We start from the raw sequence: 17,034 nt of genomic DNA, 5'->3' as shown, positions 1-17,034 counted from the left end.
AAAAAAAAAAGAAAGTTACCTCTTTCTTACCAAGTGTGGTTATTCGTTCCTCTCCTCTGAGCAGTTTGTCTTTATAAAATGTCAAATTTAGGCCACACATCGTGGGAGGCCTCAGTGTCCTAGCCACTGTGAATTTCCTGCCAAACCATTTAAGCACTCAGAAGTCAGAATTTTTTCTTTTCTTCTTCTTCTTTATTTTTTGTAGATTGCTATTTTAGATTCTCCACACTACTATTCCCTTCTATTAAAATGCATGCCCCAGTGGCCAACAGATTTCTAAGTTGTCTATGGAGAAGCATTAAAAAGCACACAAACTTCTCATCCTAAAAGCTGCCTTGGAAACACAAAACAGCCACACCTAAGCCAAACAGCAAATTAGAAAGTGACAATCAGAGACTCGAGATACTTTCCTTGACTTACTATTATATTGTTATCCATGAGCCAGGATTCTGAAAAGCCTACTGATGGGGACTCCCTGTGACTGTAGCTGAAGACAGTAATCTAACCCTAGTTCCCACAGCACAGATGCTCACACAGGACTGCTGGTCCTGAAAAATTCCAGACCCAAAATACTCCTCTGAGTCACTCACGAAATAAGCTACCTTTACTTCTCACCTCCTGGGAAGACTGCAATCTCCAAGTTCATATCTGCCCTCCTGGTTCTGGGGTCATCTTGTTCCCTAGGAAAGTAGACATTCTGGTTTCCCAGCCACTTCATTTCAACTAAAAGTCCTGAGAAGCCTCGGTTATATTTCTGAAGTCACCTTTGAAACTTCCTCTCCAGGGCTTCTGCTCTTTCTATGAACTTCCTCCCAGCCTGCTGCCAGCCCTGTCTCTGTTCAGGTGGGGTGGACCAAGAACACACAGGTGTGCGATGAGGACGGGCAGTGTAGACAACCCTCTCCCCTCCTCCACCCTGAGGCTGGAAGGTGAAACCAGTCCATCTTGGTGAAGAGACTACAGATTCTTATCGACAAACCTATCTTTCTGCATGACCTCTAGAAAACATCATCACAAATGTTAAAAACCTGCTAGGACCCATGAGATAACTTAAACCGAAATATACATCTCCAAATAGAAATGAGAAGCTGGTTAATCCTTCTCTAGAGGATGCCTACATTTCCATTGATAGGGAAATGGCCAAATAATTACAATACACCTGATAAAGATGAAGCAGGGCCGGGAGCAGTGGCTCACATCTGTAATCCTAGCACTCTGAGAGGCCAAAGTGAGAGGATTCCTTGATTTCAGGAGTTGGAGACCAGCCTGACCAACAGTGAGACCCCATCTCTACTAAAAAGAGAAAAATTAGCCAGGCATTATAGCAGACACATGTAGTCCCAGCTACTTGAGAGGCGAAGGCAGGAGGATTACTTGAACCAGGAGTGTGAGGTGCTGTGAGCTAGGTTGACGGCAGGGCGCTCTACTCTGGGGCAGAGTGAGACTTCATCTCAAAAAAAAAAAAAAAAATGTGCCATAAGGGAAGATAACCAAGATATATTATTAGGCAAAAAATGCAGAAATGCCCAGAGGATGCCATTTCATGAACCAGAAGTCACAGGCCACCTTTGGATAACATTTTGTTTAGGGGAATACATACCCCTTTTGTCCTGACCAATAACCCAGTTACTTTCCTTCCCAGGATGGACTTTAAAAACATTTTTGGGATGAAGCAGTAAGTTGTGGAGCACAAACTTTCCAGTTGCCTGAGATGCCGCCTAACTGTTGTCTTTATGATTTTTAAGTTCATTTGTTCTCATAGGACCATGAGTGGTACCTGGTTGTTGGAATAGAAACTGGATGATCCCAAGGCCATGGATCAAGCAAAAGAAATACCACCTGGGATCACATGGTCTGATTTGATAATTGACTGAGCTATCCTGTGACTTCATTTTTCTAGACTGGGGCTACTCCACTTTCCTGACCAGAGCACAGAGAGCAGAGGCCAGGGGCCACAACATCCAGATGAGAAGACCGACGTCCCAATAGCTCACTGCTTCACTGACAAGAGCACAGCATTACTGCTCTCCTGCAGTCACGGAGCACCTGGGTACACACTGTAATAAACTGTGTTGTGCAATCAGACATTTTGCTCAGTACTGCTCTGACTGTAAAGGTGTTTCCTGTGTATTTTCTTAACCAGAACCTGAGCAACATGAGGACAGGGCTGAGTCCAATATGGGTAATACTTTCTTTCCTTGTTCAAAGGTCATTTCACCGATGTTCAATCTAGAGTCTCTCTAAAACAGAAACAAGACTACTGCAGGAAAGTAAGTATCACAGAGTATAGACGCTTTTCCTAAAGGAGGAGTCCAAAGTTATTTATTCTTCATTTTTCTTGGAATTCTAATGAATTTCAGTTTCCCAAGCCCAGAGCAGATCCAAAGCAGAACACTAAAAAGCCAGAACTCAGTGCGTATTGCTAATTTTTATTGCCCTTGGTTATTATTACTGAAGTGGGAAAGGAGAGGAAACTGAGTTGGCAACTGGTTAGTTGAAGCGATGGAAGCAGATACATGACCTAAAAAAAAAATAATTAAACCCCACCACACATCAGAGGGTCTCTAGAAAATCACAGAAAGATCAGGACTGGCCAAGGTCAGGGCCCATTGGTTGTTGCCAGGCTATTTATGTATTTTGAAAATCACACATCAGGGGATATCCCTGATTGGCCATCACACAATGAACACTCACAAGTCTCTAACGATGTTACATTATGTTTTGCATATGATAGTCATTTAATAAGGAAGCGAGATATACTAGCTAGGTTATACTTCTAAAACACTTCTTATACTGGAAAAAAAAAAAAAGATGAACACCCAATGATTACCACTAAGAAGGATAAACATCAGTTATCAAGAAAATTCACTCACATGGGTAGGCCAGACCCAGAGAAGGTTGCATTAAACAGGGGATTCCCTATTATATTTCCGTAGCAAACTAACAGAGTCATAGGGGTTCAAAAAATGCCAGATTTATTATTTTTTTTAATATAAACATCCCCCAAGTCATTTTGGTATCTTATGCAATGGTAAAGGAATAATTAATTCTCCATTTAAGGTCTCTCCTCATCCCACCCAATAAAACTTGCCCAATTGGCCCACATTAAACATGGAAACCAAACTATTTACCACTAATACAAAACTGATCTTGTCACATCTAAAAAGTGCTATAGTAAACAATATAATGCAGTATAAACAATATTATATGGTATACTTTAAAAACTGCTTTTAAAGGAAGAATCTGATCTATTCCTAGAAAGAGCACTAGCTCTGTGTATGAAGGATGTGCTCCTAAGTATTCAGGCAAAGCAGTGTTTAGGTTGGTCCTCAAACCACCTCAATAAATAAAGGATGAGTAAACAAACCAGCCTCAGGATTATACCTTTGAGGCTCTAGAAACAATCTGCTCACCTAAGTCATCTAGAAATGCATTATAAATCCAAAAGGACACCTAAAGAGAACTGGGAAACCCAACAGGGGAGCGAGTCTCAACTGGACTAAGGAGGTCGCAGTGCCCTTGACTAAATACGGACTGCAAAGAAAGGCATGACCTCATTTTCTATATATGAATGAGAAAACGAAATAGGCACCAAATTATGCCAGGCATAAAGCACAAGACAGTCAGAGAAAACACATTATCTACTTATTCCACAAAGACATTCACTGAAACTTTATACTGCAACAAACAAAGAACCTCAGTGTTTAAACAGTAGGGTAATATACTACGTATGTAGTAAAAGGAATCATAGCAGGTCCATATAATCAAACATTATGCTGCCATTTAAATACTGGTAAATGATTTGGTGAAAATGCCTATTTTGCACAATATCATACACACACATTTCCTTAATTATGTTACCAAAAAATACCACGTGTTCCCACTTCTCAGTGGGACTAAGCAATGGATGTATCAATCAGTCCACCCTGTGGTTTGGGAGCTGCACACTGATTTTCTGAGGCCTTTTTTTGCTTACCTGTGGTGTCTGATATCACAAAAAGTGTGCAGGAACCTTTTCATTAGTAATCAGGTTTCATTAGTGTCTGTTTATTTAATGTGTGACCTAAGACAACTCTTGTTTTTACAATGTGCTGCAGAGGATGAAAGGTTGGACACCCCTGGATGGTTGCAAGTGGTACAAGTTTCACAATGAAAACTAAGAAGGGGGGAGGATGGGAGGGGATGAGGGGTAAAAAATTACCCACTGGGTACAAGGGACACTACTCTGGTGACAGGTACACTGAAAGACCTACTTCCACGTTATACGATTCATCTATGTAAGGAAATATTCATGCCCCCCCCCAAATCTACTGAAATATTAAAAAATAAAAATAAAAAACTAGATTGGCAGGAGATCCTAAGTTGTTAAAAGAGTTTCTTTTCAGACTGGAATTACTTTCCTTTTTTCCATTTAAAAATATTTACCCAACTTTAAATAGCTAGCATATATTACTTTTAAATTAGTAAAAATAATTATTTTGAAATTTATTCTGTTAATGTACAATAAATTGGAGGGGTGCGGAGAAAGTCTCCCTTACAGTTACTTAAAAACTTCGTTTGGAATTTAACCTTTATATCTTTAAGCACATCGGGAAACAGACAATATAACAGATATTCATTATTGCTTAGGACAAGCTCTGCCTGGGGAGGCTCAGTGACCTTGGATGAAAAGTCCCTTCCCAGCAGGGGCCAACATCATACACTACATTTACCATTTTTATTCCTGTACTCCTTAATGGAAGACTTTTGTTTGTTGGTTGCAGGGGGTGCATTTCTCTACTCAGTAGATAGTAGACAGAAAAAACATTTATTTGTCTATTTTTCCTGGGCTATTTTTCCATTTTATCATATTAATAGTTTGAGACGCCTTTCTTTCTTTCTTTCTTTCTTTTTTTTGAGACAGGGTCTTGCTCTAGTGCCCAGAGAAGACTGTTAAGCTAATTACAATCTCAAACTCCTGGGCTCAAGCGATCCTCCTGCCCCAGCTAGGATTATAAAGGCACAGGCCACCATATGGCACACCCAGCTCATTTTTCTGTTGTTTGTAGAAATGGGGTCTCTTGCTCAGGCTGGTCTCGAACTCCTTGCCTCAATTAATCCTCCAGCCTCAGCTTTCCAACACGCTAGGATTATAGGTGTGAGCCAGTGCTCAGGCCAGAGATCCTCTTAATCAGTGAACTCCTAACCTGAGGTTTCCCGTGAGAAGCAGCCAAATTCAGCGAACCCTTCAAAGCAATTTGAAATAGCTAAAGTATTTGAAACTACTGAAGGCTTTGAAATACTTCTTTTACATTTGAATGTGAAAAAGTAGAACCTGGCCCTAGGCAGAACACATTTCTTAAAGTGAAAACAATTTCAACTTTCGTCTGTCTCTAAGTCTTTTTTTTTTATACAGTCTCACTATGTCACCCTGGGTTGAGTGCTGTGCTATCACAGCTCACAGCAATCTCAATTTCTTGGGCTTAAGCAATTCTTTTGCCTCAGCCTCCCAAGTAGCTGGGACTTCAGGCACCCACCACAATGCCTGGCTATTTTTTTGTTGCAGTTGTCATTGTTGTTTAGTTGGCCTAGGCCCAGATTCAAACTCGGCAGCCTTGGTGCATGTGGCCAGTGCCTTAACCACAGAGCTATGGGCACCAAGCCTCTTTCAAAGTCTTCACAGCAAAGTTGTCCTCAACATTTTAAGTGTCATTAGTATCTTTAGGGAAAAAAAAAAAAACCTCATTCATTTATTTTACATAGTGGTCATTTAGCTATTAGGGAAATCAGTGACTCTTGCGTCAAATTTAGTTTTAAACAGAAGTCCTTTGAACATGGTGAGATCAAATAGCCATCTGCAGATACTTTAAAAGAAATACAAAGTTTAAAAAATATCTCAGCTTCCTCCTTCTTTCCTCAGCTATCTGTATTATTCTAATGATAAATGCCAAGTGACTTCTAAATAGCTTTATCGTGAAGTATTAGTTACTTCTTATTTTCTCTCCTTTACCAAAAGTGATGCCAAACTATTATAATAAGATAATGTTGACTTGATTTTCTGGGTAGTTTAACTTTTCTTAAAATAAACTTATTGGTCATAATATTCTTTTCTTGAGAGGCCTACTTTTGACTGTCCTACATCTGTTAAGTTTTTAAAATTCAAAATATGGGTCAGATGTGGCGGCTCATGCCTGTAATCTTAGCACTCCAGGAGGCCAAGGCAGGTGGAATGCTTGAGCTCAGGAGTTCAAGACCAGCCTGAGCAAAAGATAGACCAAGTCTCTACTAAAAATAGAAAAACTAGCCAGGTGTAGTGGCAGGTGCCTATAGTCCCAGCTGCTCAGGAGACTGAGGCAGCAGGATTGCTCAAACCCAGGAGTTTGAGTTTGTCGTGAGCCATGATGCCATAGCACTCTATGGAGGGTGAGTCAGACTGTGTCTCAATAAAAAAAAAAAGAAAATTCAAAATACGATAGCTAAGATTAACTTTAGATACAGGCTGGGAATCAACAAAGCTAGAACTTATTCCTAAATTTATAAACATCAGGTGGTTATGGGCATGAACCTCAGCTCTGCCATTTACTACTGATGTGATCTTGAGCAAGAGCCTTAACACACCTAGGCCTCTTATTCTTTCCTCATGTGTAACATTTGCTGAGGTATTATAAGTACACCACTGGTGACAATGAATGGAAGAGATTAATACTCCTGATTCTCAATCTGTAAAAATGGAAATAATTCTAGATCTATGGAAATGATCATAAAGTATTATATATACCTATAGAATTCTACAAACATTATCAAACAAAAAAGTGTTTTCACTCTTTGTTATGTTTAATATTAAAAACCAGATCATGTCACTTCAAATAGCTTTTTTTTAGTGTAGAATTCAACCTCTCTGTCAAATTACTACCACCACCAACATTGAAAAAAATGTATTATTAGGTTTTGTTAGAATAAATACTCCCTAAAATTTGGGTTTCATCCCTGACTCAGCTACAACACAGAATGTTCATGAAGAACATCAGGGTTCTGGCTCGGTGCCTGTGGCTCAAGCGGCAAAGGCGCCAGCCACATACACCTGAGCTGGTGGGTTTGAATCCAGCCCTGCCCGCCAAAGACCAAGGACAGCTGCAACCAAAAAACAGCCCGGCGTTGTGGCAGGCACCTGTAGTCCCAGCCACTTGGGAGGCAGAGGCAGGAGAATCATTTGAGCCCAGGAGTTCCAGGTTGCTGTGAGCTATGATGTTAGAGCACTCTACCCAGGCTGACGGCTTGAGGCTCTTGTCTGAAAAAGAACATCAGGGTCCTGGAGAGACTGTTATAAGGCTTCTTCACAGCCCCTCCCTCTGCCCACTGATGGCCCTGGGGGCATTAATGGGTAATTCCTTTACACATGCACATCTGAGCAGCTCATTCAGCTTTCAGTGGAATCTGTACATAGCTGGATCTCTAAAGAAGCCACAAACTGGCTCGGCGCCTGTGGCTCAACCGGCTAAGGCGCCAGCCACGTACACCTGAGGTGGCGGGTTCGAATCCCCAGCCCGGACCCGCCAAACAACAATGACGGCTGCAACCAAAAAATAGCCAGGTGTTGTGGCGGGCGCCTGTGGTCCCAGCTACTTGGGAGGCAGAGGCAGGAGACTCGCTTGAGCCCAGGAGTTGGAGGTTGCTGTGAGCGCGATGCCATGGCACTCTACCCAGGGGGATAGCTTGAGGCTCCGTCTCAAAAAAAAAAAAAAAAAAAAGAAGCCACAAACTGTGATGTTTATACTCATAAAAATACCCCATCTAAGAAACATTTAAAATGACTTTGCCATCCTTTTGTTTTTGATGAACTGAAGACTTAAAAGCTAATGGCAAGTTTTAAATTTGCATTTCTTTTTTTTTTAAGTCAATTTATTTCAGGTTAATGTGAAGGTACAAACCACCAAGTCAAAATATTTGATTTTGTTAGGTCCCTCTTGTGGTTATGTCCCATACACAAAAGGTGTGCCAAACGCCCCCCAATTTGCATTTCTTAATCATCTCAAAAGCATGTGATTGGTCAGGCCCAATGGCTCAGGCCTGTGATCCTAGCATTCCTGGCAGCCATGCCAATGTGGGAAGATGGCTCAAGCTCAGGAATTTGAGACCAGCCTGAGCAAGAAGAGTGAGACCCTGTCTCTACTAAAAATAGAAAACTGAGCTGAGTGTGGTGATAAGTGTCTGCAGCCCCAGCTACTTGGGAGGCTGAGGCAGGAGGATGGCTGCTTGAGCCTGAGAATTTGCGGCAAGCTATGATGATACCACTGCACTCTACCCAGGGTGACAAAGCAAGACTCTTATCTCAAAAAAAAAGCATGCGATCCAGAGGCTACATTATGTACCTTTATACTCCTGCGCCTCTTCTCCACCTTCCGATTTGTAAATGACTGACATATGAGTCATGATTCTCTCACAGCAAGGTGCGATATACCTGCCCACTCAGAGGCAGGACCTACATAAGTCCATCTGCTTGGAACTCCACACAAATTCACGTTGCGAGCTGTGTATTTCAGAAGTCTAACAGAGGCCTGCTTTCCCAAATTGGTTCATCTCCCCTCTTTTTTATTGTGCTTCAGAGCAGTTGGGGTAAAATGTGCTTCTGTTCATCACCCACACCAGGCCACTCCTTAGCTCCCACTGTAATTCTTTCCCTCTAGCCTAACCCAGGGAAAGAGTAAGCTCCATTCTTTTCATCCTGTACCATTTTACAAAACAATTATCATTTGACAGCAGAAGGAAAAGCAAGGTTTTGGAAACCTATCGGTTTCTTCCCCCATCCCTGCACCCATAACTCTGTGATAAAATATCTCTACCACCAGGCAGCCTATAACTTCATCAATACTCTGTGGTGTTTGCAGGAAAATAACCTCAAATGACACTTGTTGATAATATTTTGCTTCTGTACAAAAGACAACTCTTTTAGTACTTTGCTTACATCAGCTATGAGAATCAAGCTAGCAATGTTTTAAGGATAAGTTTGAATTATTAGACCCATAAACCATCTGGCTAATTGTTTCATGTGCCCAGCCTCATGTCTGTGATCCCAGCAGATCCTTCTTCCATGTACTAAAATCCAACCTAGTTATATCAGCCTTTTATTAAATCAGGCAAATGGGAGGCAGGGCTGGTCATTAATTATGACAAAGGCTACTCTTATTTCCACTAGTTATCCGTATGATTCTTACACTTACACACACACACACACATGAGTTCAGGAGAACAGTGCAGGTTTTCTGACAACCTTTGGGGCAGCTCCAAGAAGATAAGCCTTAAAATAGCAAAAAGTTCAGGGGAACCTACAAAATGTGACCCGTCTAAAATGTGCAATGTAGTAAATTCATGTCTAAAAACTTCCCCTGATTATAGAAAATGCTCAAAATTACTAGTTGCCTGTGACAGACGGGCTGGCGGCAGGAACAAGGTGGAGTAGGAGAGAAGGATAAGCCCTTGGGGTACCCTTGTGAGGGACTGGCAGGACTGAGTGGCAACAGAAAAGATATAATATTTCACCAAAAGAAAGGGGTTGGCTTCTTAGACAAAGGTCTCTAGAGCATACGTCTCATTGTGACCACCTGTCAGCAATACAATTCAAGTTAAAAGTGGCTTATAGTGTGGGCTACACCCTAGGAAGCTAATAGAACTGCAACTATTTCAAAAGTTCTGAGCACAGAGAGACAAATCCAAACAGATACTCACCAAATCAAAGAGTCAAACAAATCTCAGGTTAGTAAAGCTGCTGAAATCTGTTTGGCCTTTAAAATTAGCAGTGCATCAAAATAGGTGCACACTGTATATAAATATCCTTTCAAGTCTCTTGACTTGCAGGGGGAAAAAAAGATGGTAGCACAACACCAGGAGTGTTGCTTATCCCATGCCCTGATGACTTCTGACACCTGCCCATGAAGACAGCACCTAATGGTCCCATCCCCAAATCCTCTCCTGGGCCTTAGAATACAACTGCATCCCGTGGGAGGCCCTGGGAAAACGGTCCTCGCAGGCAAGTGCAGGGCCCCAGAGCCGCCGCTGGAGAGCCTGCAGCACACGATTTGCAATGACGCCACATGGAGAAAACACGAAAAAGAAACAAGGACCAGAAGGCAACACTAAAAAAAATTGTGCTCCTCTTCTTCGGTAGTCCATGAAAAAGAAAAAAAAAAAAAAAGAAAGAAAGAAAGAAATGCCAGACTAGAAAATGACCAAAGGTCAGCTTACTAGGACACCGTTGGGTCAACCCCAATTCTTACCTGGGCAACGAAACAAATTTTTAAAAATTGGAAGTACCTGGGAAATGAAGTTGGTCACATTCTAGAATACAAAATCTCCCCACCGCACCATCTCCACCAACCACGGTTAAATACAAACCGTGCACTTAACCTGCTAGAAACTACATGTTAGTTACGGAGCTGAGGTTTACATAATCGCAAATTATATAATACTTCTGTGCACTATTATAAAATCCCTTCCATAGGTGCAGTTTCACACCATCCGGTCTTTTTAACATTTTCCAGAGAAGGCTGGAAAAGTCTGCTGAATAATTGGGGGCAGGGAAGAAACGGAGTGCTAGAAAAGTCATCCTTGACAAGCTGCAAACCCAAACGTTCCAAGATAAAAAAAGAGTGGGAGCAGGTGACTCCCCTCTGCCTCAAAGGCCGAGGCAGAACGAGCCGGGAGCGCAGGGTGCTGGGCGCGGGTGCGGGGCGCGGGGCGGAGCTGCCCGGGCCGGCCGGGGGGCGCGGCCGGGGCTTACCTGCTCCCCGAAGTCGATGGCTATGTTGGTGATGCCCAGGGGCACCAGGAACCGGATCAGGGGCCAGTAGTGCGTGAGCGCCGGGAATTTCACCATAGTCCCCACCGTGGGCTGACCCCACACACATCTGCCGCCGCGAAGGGACTCTGCAAGGAGCCGAGGGGCGAGCGGGGCGAGCAGGGGCGCGGGCCGGCAGAGGCTGCGTCCGGCGGGGCCTCGGGGTGGCGGCGACGGCGGCTCCTCCTCGCGGCGGCGGCGCCTTCTCAAGCGCGGCTGCTCTAGCAGGGGATCCGCAAGCTCAAGTCCATCCCTGCTGCCCTCCCACACAACAAAGATCTGCCGGGAAAAAAAAGAGGAGGGACGGCGGCGGCAGCAGCAGCGGCAGCAGCAGCAGAAGGTTCTGCTGACAGCGGCTCCATTATAAGCGCTCTGGGCCCGGAAATAAATAAATAACCGCGCGCACGAGGCGCCGCCGCCGCCGCCCGGAGGAAATCAGGGGCGGGCAGGGAGGCGCGGACGCCGCGGGCGGCCCTGGGGGCGGGTGGGGGAGGGGGCCGGGCCGGGCGCGCCGCGGCCTCGTTCCCTGCGCCGCCGCCCGCGCTCGGCGTGGCCGCGGGGGCGCTGCGCGCGCATGGGCCGCGGGGCCGCCGCGTCCGCGGCGCTGGCGGGACCTGCCACGGTGTCTCCGGGGCCCAGGGGTGGCGGCGCCGGTCCGCGGAGGAAGCGGGATTGAGGGCGCAGCAGGGAGGGCGGCGGGGAGCCTGCGGGGGTGGGAGGCGAGAGCCGGGGGGGAGCAGGGACACTGGGCCATCTTGAGGCCCCGGAGCGGTGCTGGATCGGCGGCCGGGCCCTGTCGCCCCAACCCCGCGCGGCTGGGTGCTGGGGTTCCTGCAGTGTCCCCGGGCGCCCGGAAGACTGGGTAACCGAGGCTGGCTGCGGGAGTGCGGGCGCGCGGGGCTGGGCAGGCCCCCTGCCCCCCTGCTGGCGGGGACGTGCGGTGGGGGCAACCCCCGCCTGTGCTGTAGGCCTGCTACGGGGGAATGAGAGGCGCTAGGGAGATGGAGGTACCGCTCTGGGCGAGCGAAAGAAACTGAGAAAAGGTCTCCAAGGAGGGAGCATCTCTCTCAGGGTTTGCAGCGAACGCTGTGACCTGTCTTCCTGCGCAGAAATGCGCTGGGGGCCGCAGGGACTGGCCCCTGCAGGCTCTCAGGCTAGGGTCAGCCGCCTGCTGGGGCGCGCAGCACTGTCTCCAGCAGACAATTTTCTAACTGTAAATTGTGATTCTCTTCAATGTAAAAAACACTATGGGGGCGGGGTGGGTGGGGGGAGAGGACAACTCATCAAACCCATCTCTATTAAACAAATTCAGATAGCCGGGCGTTGTGGCGGGCGCCTGTAGTCCCAGCTACTTGAGAGGCTGAGGCAGAAGAATCGCCTAAGCCCAGGAGTTGGAGGTTGCTGTGAGCTGTGACTCAACTGCACTCTACCGAGGGCGATAAAGTGAGACTCTGTCTCTACAAAAAAACAAATTCAGGAAAAAGAGAAGAATGTATTTTGTTTTATAATACCGGGCCCAGTGATACCATGGTAATTAGCTGTGCTTAGAGTTTTTACCTAAAGCCCAACTGTGTGACAATAAAGCCCCCATCCATCCCTGCCCCGGCATCCTGTGACCGTAGAGTTGAGGGCCTGGTGCATGGAAAGGGGAAGGCCTGCAACTTGTGCGGTTGCCCTATGCCTGAATCAAGGCTCTGCTACTGTTATCTACGGTTTCACTCTGCAGTGGGTCTGACAAGTTGTGTAGCTGTCCTGCTCTCACGGTTTTGTATCCCCCTACCCCCTATCATATCTTTTTAAGTTTAATGAGCATATGAATTAAACAATTATTAAATAACATATTTAACCTGTTAAGTCACATTTTAGCTTTATAAAGGTTATGCAAATAGTGACCTTGAGATCTCAATGTCCTGGGTTCAGGTATTTCACAACTATTTTGAAAGTATTAAAAGTTTCCATATTTTACCCTTTTAAAATGCCTTTTTAAAATTCCACAGAGTTTGAACACCTTGAGAAATAGGAAGCTAAGATCCCTTGTAGCTCTGATGTAACCTCAAATTACATTCCCTATAATTAAAATGAAACTTTGGCAATTATTTATTATGTTAATTGTGTCAAATAGTAATACCCTATTTAAAAGATTCCCCAGAAAAACAGGAAGTCCATGTGTACAGAACCCTCCTTGGGAGCAAGTTCCTGAAAGGTGTATTTTAATATAGTTGAATCTGACTTTAAATATACAAAGGGAGCTTGTTATTTAAAGGGCTTGCCTGGAAAGTGTTCTTTTCTAAAGCAAATATCATCTCCAGGTTTGTCATTCTGTTAATTCTAAGTTTTCATAGGCTCATTTTACTTAAAGCAATATAATTACACTAACCTTTGCCTAGAATGTGGGATTGATGAGGTCCTGGATCGATTCTCATCTAGTCCAGTTAGTTTGCCTTCCTTGGTCTCAGGACAAGGGCCTCTACCACCCTGCTTCCTGGCTTATGCTTATGCAAAAGCACACCTTTGGTCCTAAGGGGAAACAGTGAGAAAATTCTACTGAATCAATGAAAGGTCATCATCCTTGTTTGAGTGTTCTAAAAGTGCATTTTTAAATGAGTGATTTTAGTAAGTCACCTTTGGTTATGGCAAAGAGTTTAGATTTTAAAGGCCTATGAATGTCAATAACACCATGGCAATATGGAAATGAATGGGACATTTAATAATTTTTTTGTCAAAGAATTAAAGTCAGAAACAGATTTCAAAGAGTTTTTGGCCTCTCTCTATTTTATTTATTTATTTTAGAGACAAGGTCTGTTGCCAGGCAAAAGTATAGTGATACAATCATAGCTCACTGTAACTTCAACCTCTGGGTTCAAGGGATCCTTCTATAGAGTAGCTGAGATTATAGGCATGTGCAATGACCCCTGGCTAATTCTTTATAAATTATTTAATAATTTTTTTAAATTTATTTTTAGCACTCTGGGATGTCAAGGCAGGTGGATTGCTTGAGCTCAGGAGTTCGAGATTAAGAGTGAGACACTACATCTAAAAAAAATAGGTGGCCATTGTGGTGGGCACCTGTTGTCCCAGCTACTTCGGAGGCTGGGACAAGAGGATGGCTTAAGCCTAAGAGTTTGAGATTGCTGTAAGCTATGATGCCATGACACTCTACCAAGAGCAACAAAGCAGGACTGTTTCAAAAAAAATTTTTTTTTCTTTTTTTTAGAAATAGGGGTCTGGCTATATTGCCCAGGCTGGTCTCAACTCCTGGCCTCAAGCAATCCTTCCATGTTAGCCTACTAAAATGCTGAATTACAGGTGTGAGCCACTGTACCCAATCTCTCTCTCTTTTTAAACTTCAAATTATTGGCAATTGGTGTCTAGTTTTTGAAATGAATCGTAAGTATAGGTAGCCTAGATAAAAATTTAAGTCTCACAATTCTACATCTGGGCCTAAGAGCAGTTATTCTCCGTGGCTTATGGGGGATATGGTGAGGTGAAGTCTTCCATTCTAGTCTATTTGTGTTCAAATAAACTCATCAGATTAATGTAGTCAATAGTTTGAAAAGATCATTCCAGAATATAAGTGATGATGGTGAGTAGACGTTATGTAAATTACCCAGGAGCCCAATAGAGGTCCCAAAGTCATTTACATTAGATTGGGGGGTGTTATCTTTTGGAAAGTACAACTTAATCTTCTATTTGTAAAGTATTAGATTTGATCACTTTTGGTCAACGATCATTACATCAACAGAGTGAGAAAAAAATGTACGTACAGGAAAAAAATCCTAGAACAAAATGTGCTCAACTATAGTGGTGTATGAATACCATACTGCAGTTACTATAGCTATATGGTATGAATATGGACAATTATTCCTTTCCTTTAACACAATGTCACATACAAGTTTATAAAAAGAGAGGAGTTTTAAAAAAATACTTTCAAAACTTCATAATTATTCATTTTTATAGAAACCCCATCCTGCTAATGACGTCATAATTTGTGTCCAGATGACAGCTTCCAGAGAACAGAAAAAGTGGTTTCCTTCCCCCCAATTGTAAGTTCTACTTTGCTCATTTCTGTGACTTTCCAGCCCAAAACCTGTGAATAATATGCCTGGGCTAGTTATTAAAAGTCAGTGTCTGTACCCTCAGCACAGTGTAGGTAGGAGGTGAGAGGAATGGGTAAATGATCCCAAAACCATCATTTGCTATAGATAAGCTGGAATTAACTAGTTAAATTCTGCCAAAAATTATAGTTCTCACTTTTGATGACTTCTTTAATAATATTTTTTAATGGGACCACACAGATGCTTCAAAATGTGTGCTGTACAGGAAATGGGGAAGATTTCTATATACTGATACGGAATGATCCACAGAATATTTTAAGTGAAAAAAAACAAGGTGCCAAACTGTAAAATGGTATGCTATTTGGGGGGCAAAAAGGAAGAGAAATACAAATATGAGTGTATGCATGTGAGCATGTGAATTTGCTTATATTTGCAAAAAGACACAGTGAAAGCATAAGCCAAGAATTAAATTTTTATCAGAGAGAGAAGAAAGAGAACAAGGTGGAATAGGGTGGAAGAAAGACTTCTCTGAACGTACCTTATTATCAGATTTGGGCTTTGGAAACCTTCCTGTTTTACATGTTAGAAAAAATAAATTAAATCAACAGAAAAAATTATGTACAGCAGATAAATGTCACACAAATTTTTTTCCTAGTTCATTCTCCTTTTAGTCCAAGGAAAGGATTTGAGGCAGTTTCCATTAGAGCTCAGATATATACCTCATGCACATTTATAAATGTTGATTTTTCTTCAATTGCTAGAGAATAAAACCATTTGGAGACACTCTTTCCAGGTCAATTGTGAACCCGATGGCATTGTACATTAGTAACTATTAACTCACTCCAACCTCCAAAAAGTGACCTAAAAAACAAGAGTAAGTTTTGGGACAGATTCTGCTTATGCCCCTCAGCAATGACACTGTCACCAACTGACTTTCAGGATTCTTGAAGTAATATACTCTCTATAATATACTCAGACCATTTAATGAGGTGCTGACATATTTGGTTCATCATAGTGAAATACAACAGGTAAGCATGCACCTATTATAGTTCATCCTGGCTCAGCAAACTGTAGGTCTCGCAATTTGTTTTTTTAATTGTTTTTATTTTATTTTGAGACAGAGTCTTGCTCTGACACCCCCGCTGGAGTGCAGTTGCAAAATCTTAGCTTACTGCGGCCTCAAACTTCTGAGCTCAAGTGACCGTCCTGCCTCAGCCTCCCAGCACCTGTGCCTGGCTTACTTTATTATATTTTTTTAGAGCTGGGGTCTTGCTCTGTTGCCCAGGCTGGTGTCCATGTGCTGGCCTCAAGCAATCCTCCTTTCTGGGCTTCCCAAAGTAGCAAGATTACAAGTGTGAGCCATTGCACCTGGCCAGGTCTGGCAAAACTTAATGTAGAGAATGGAGACAAAACTAAGATTAAAATGTAACTACTTTTTGTTTTCTTTTTATTCTCTCTTCAACTTCTGCTCATTTTATTTAAAGGACCAGAACTAACATCCAATACTTACAATTAAAAATATTTAATAAAGCTTAAATTATTATCCCTGCCACTATTCAAGATCATTTTTTTAGTGCCTTTTATTTATTTATTTTTTGAGACAGGATTTCACTGTGTTGCCTAGGCTGGAGTGCTGTGGCATCATCCTAGCTAACAGCAACCTCAAACTCAAGTGATCCTCCTTCCTCAGCCTCCCAAGTAGCTGGCACTAGAGGCACCTACCTCAAAGCCCGACTAACTTTTTCTATTTTGGTAGAGACTGGGTGTCACTTTTGCTCAATCTCAAACTCCTAAGCTCAAAGGATCCTCCTGCCTCCCAGAGTGCTAGGATCACAGGCGTGAGCTACCTCACCCGGCCTTTTTTAAAGCTCTTTTGAAATACCATGCCTTTCATTAAGATTTCCTATGTAACTCTAGCTCACTTTGGTCACTTCTCTACCTTTTTATATTTTTGCAATCAAAGTCAGGGCTACGTTAGTGTCTATTTCTATTTTATAAGTCTGCTGTCTACCACAAAATGCTAAATTTCCTGAGATTGGAACTATTTAAAATACTATTACATCTCTTTTCCCCACCACCCCCACACACTTTCAACCTCCATCCCCCAAACAGTAATAGACACTAAATAAAATGTTCTGAATGGAGTTTTTCATAAGTTTTTTGTTTTTA

General features: G+C 43.1%; 1 protein-coding gene across 1 annotated transcript in view; it reads right to left on the bottom strand.

Annotated features, from left to right (window-relative positions):
- Positions 1-11,184, bottom strand: part of ANKH (ANKH inorganic pyrophosphate transport regulator) — a 136,846-nt gene extending 125,662 nt beyond the window's left edge. The window contains exon 1 of the mRNA XM_003789542.3: positions 10,754-11,184. Within this exon, the coding sequence (XP_003789590.1) occupies positions 10,754-10,849 (96 nt within the window). The 5' untranslated portion in view covers positions 10,850-11,184. The remainder of the gene's footprint in view (positions 1-10,753) is intronic.
- Between the last annotated feature and the right edge of the window lie 5,850 nt (positions 11,185-17,034).

This window comes from Otolemur garnettii, unplaced genomic scaffold, assembly GCF_000181295.1.
Source record: "Otolemur garnettii isolate 467f Iridium unplaced genomic scaffold, OtoGar3 scaffold00033, whole genome shotgun sequence".
In the NCBI taxonomy this organism is placed as follows: domain Eukaryota; kingdom Metazoa; phylum Chordata; class Mammalia; order Primates; family Galagidae; genus Otolemur; species Otolemur garnettii.
Note: the sequence above shows the minus strand (reverse complement) of the source record. Positions and strands in the feature narration are given on the sequence as shown.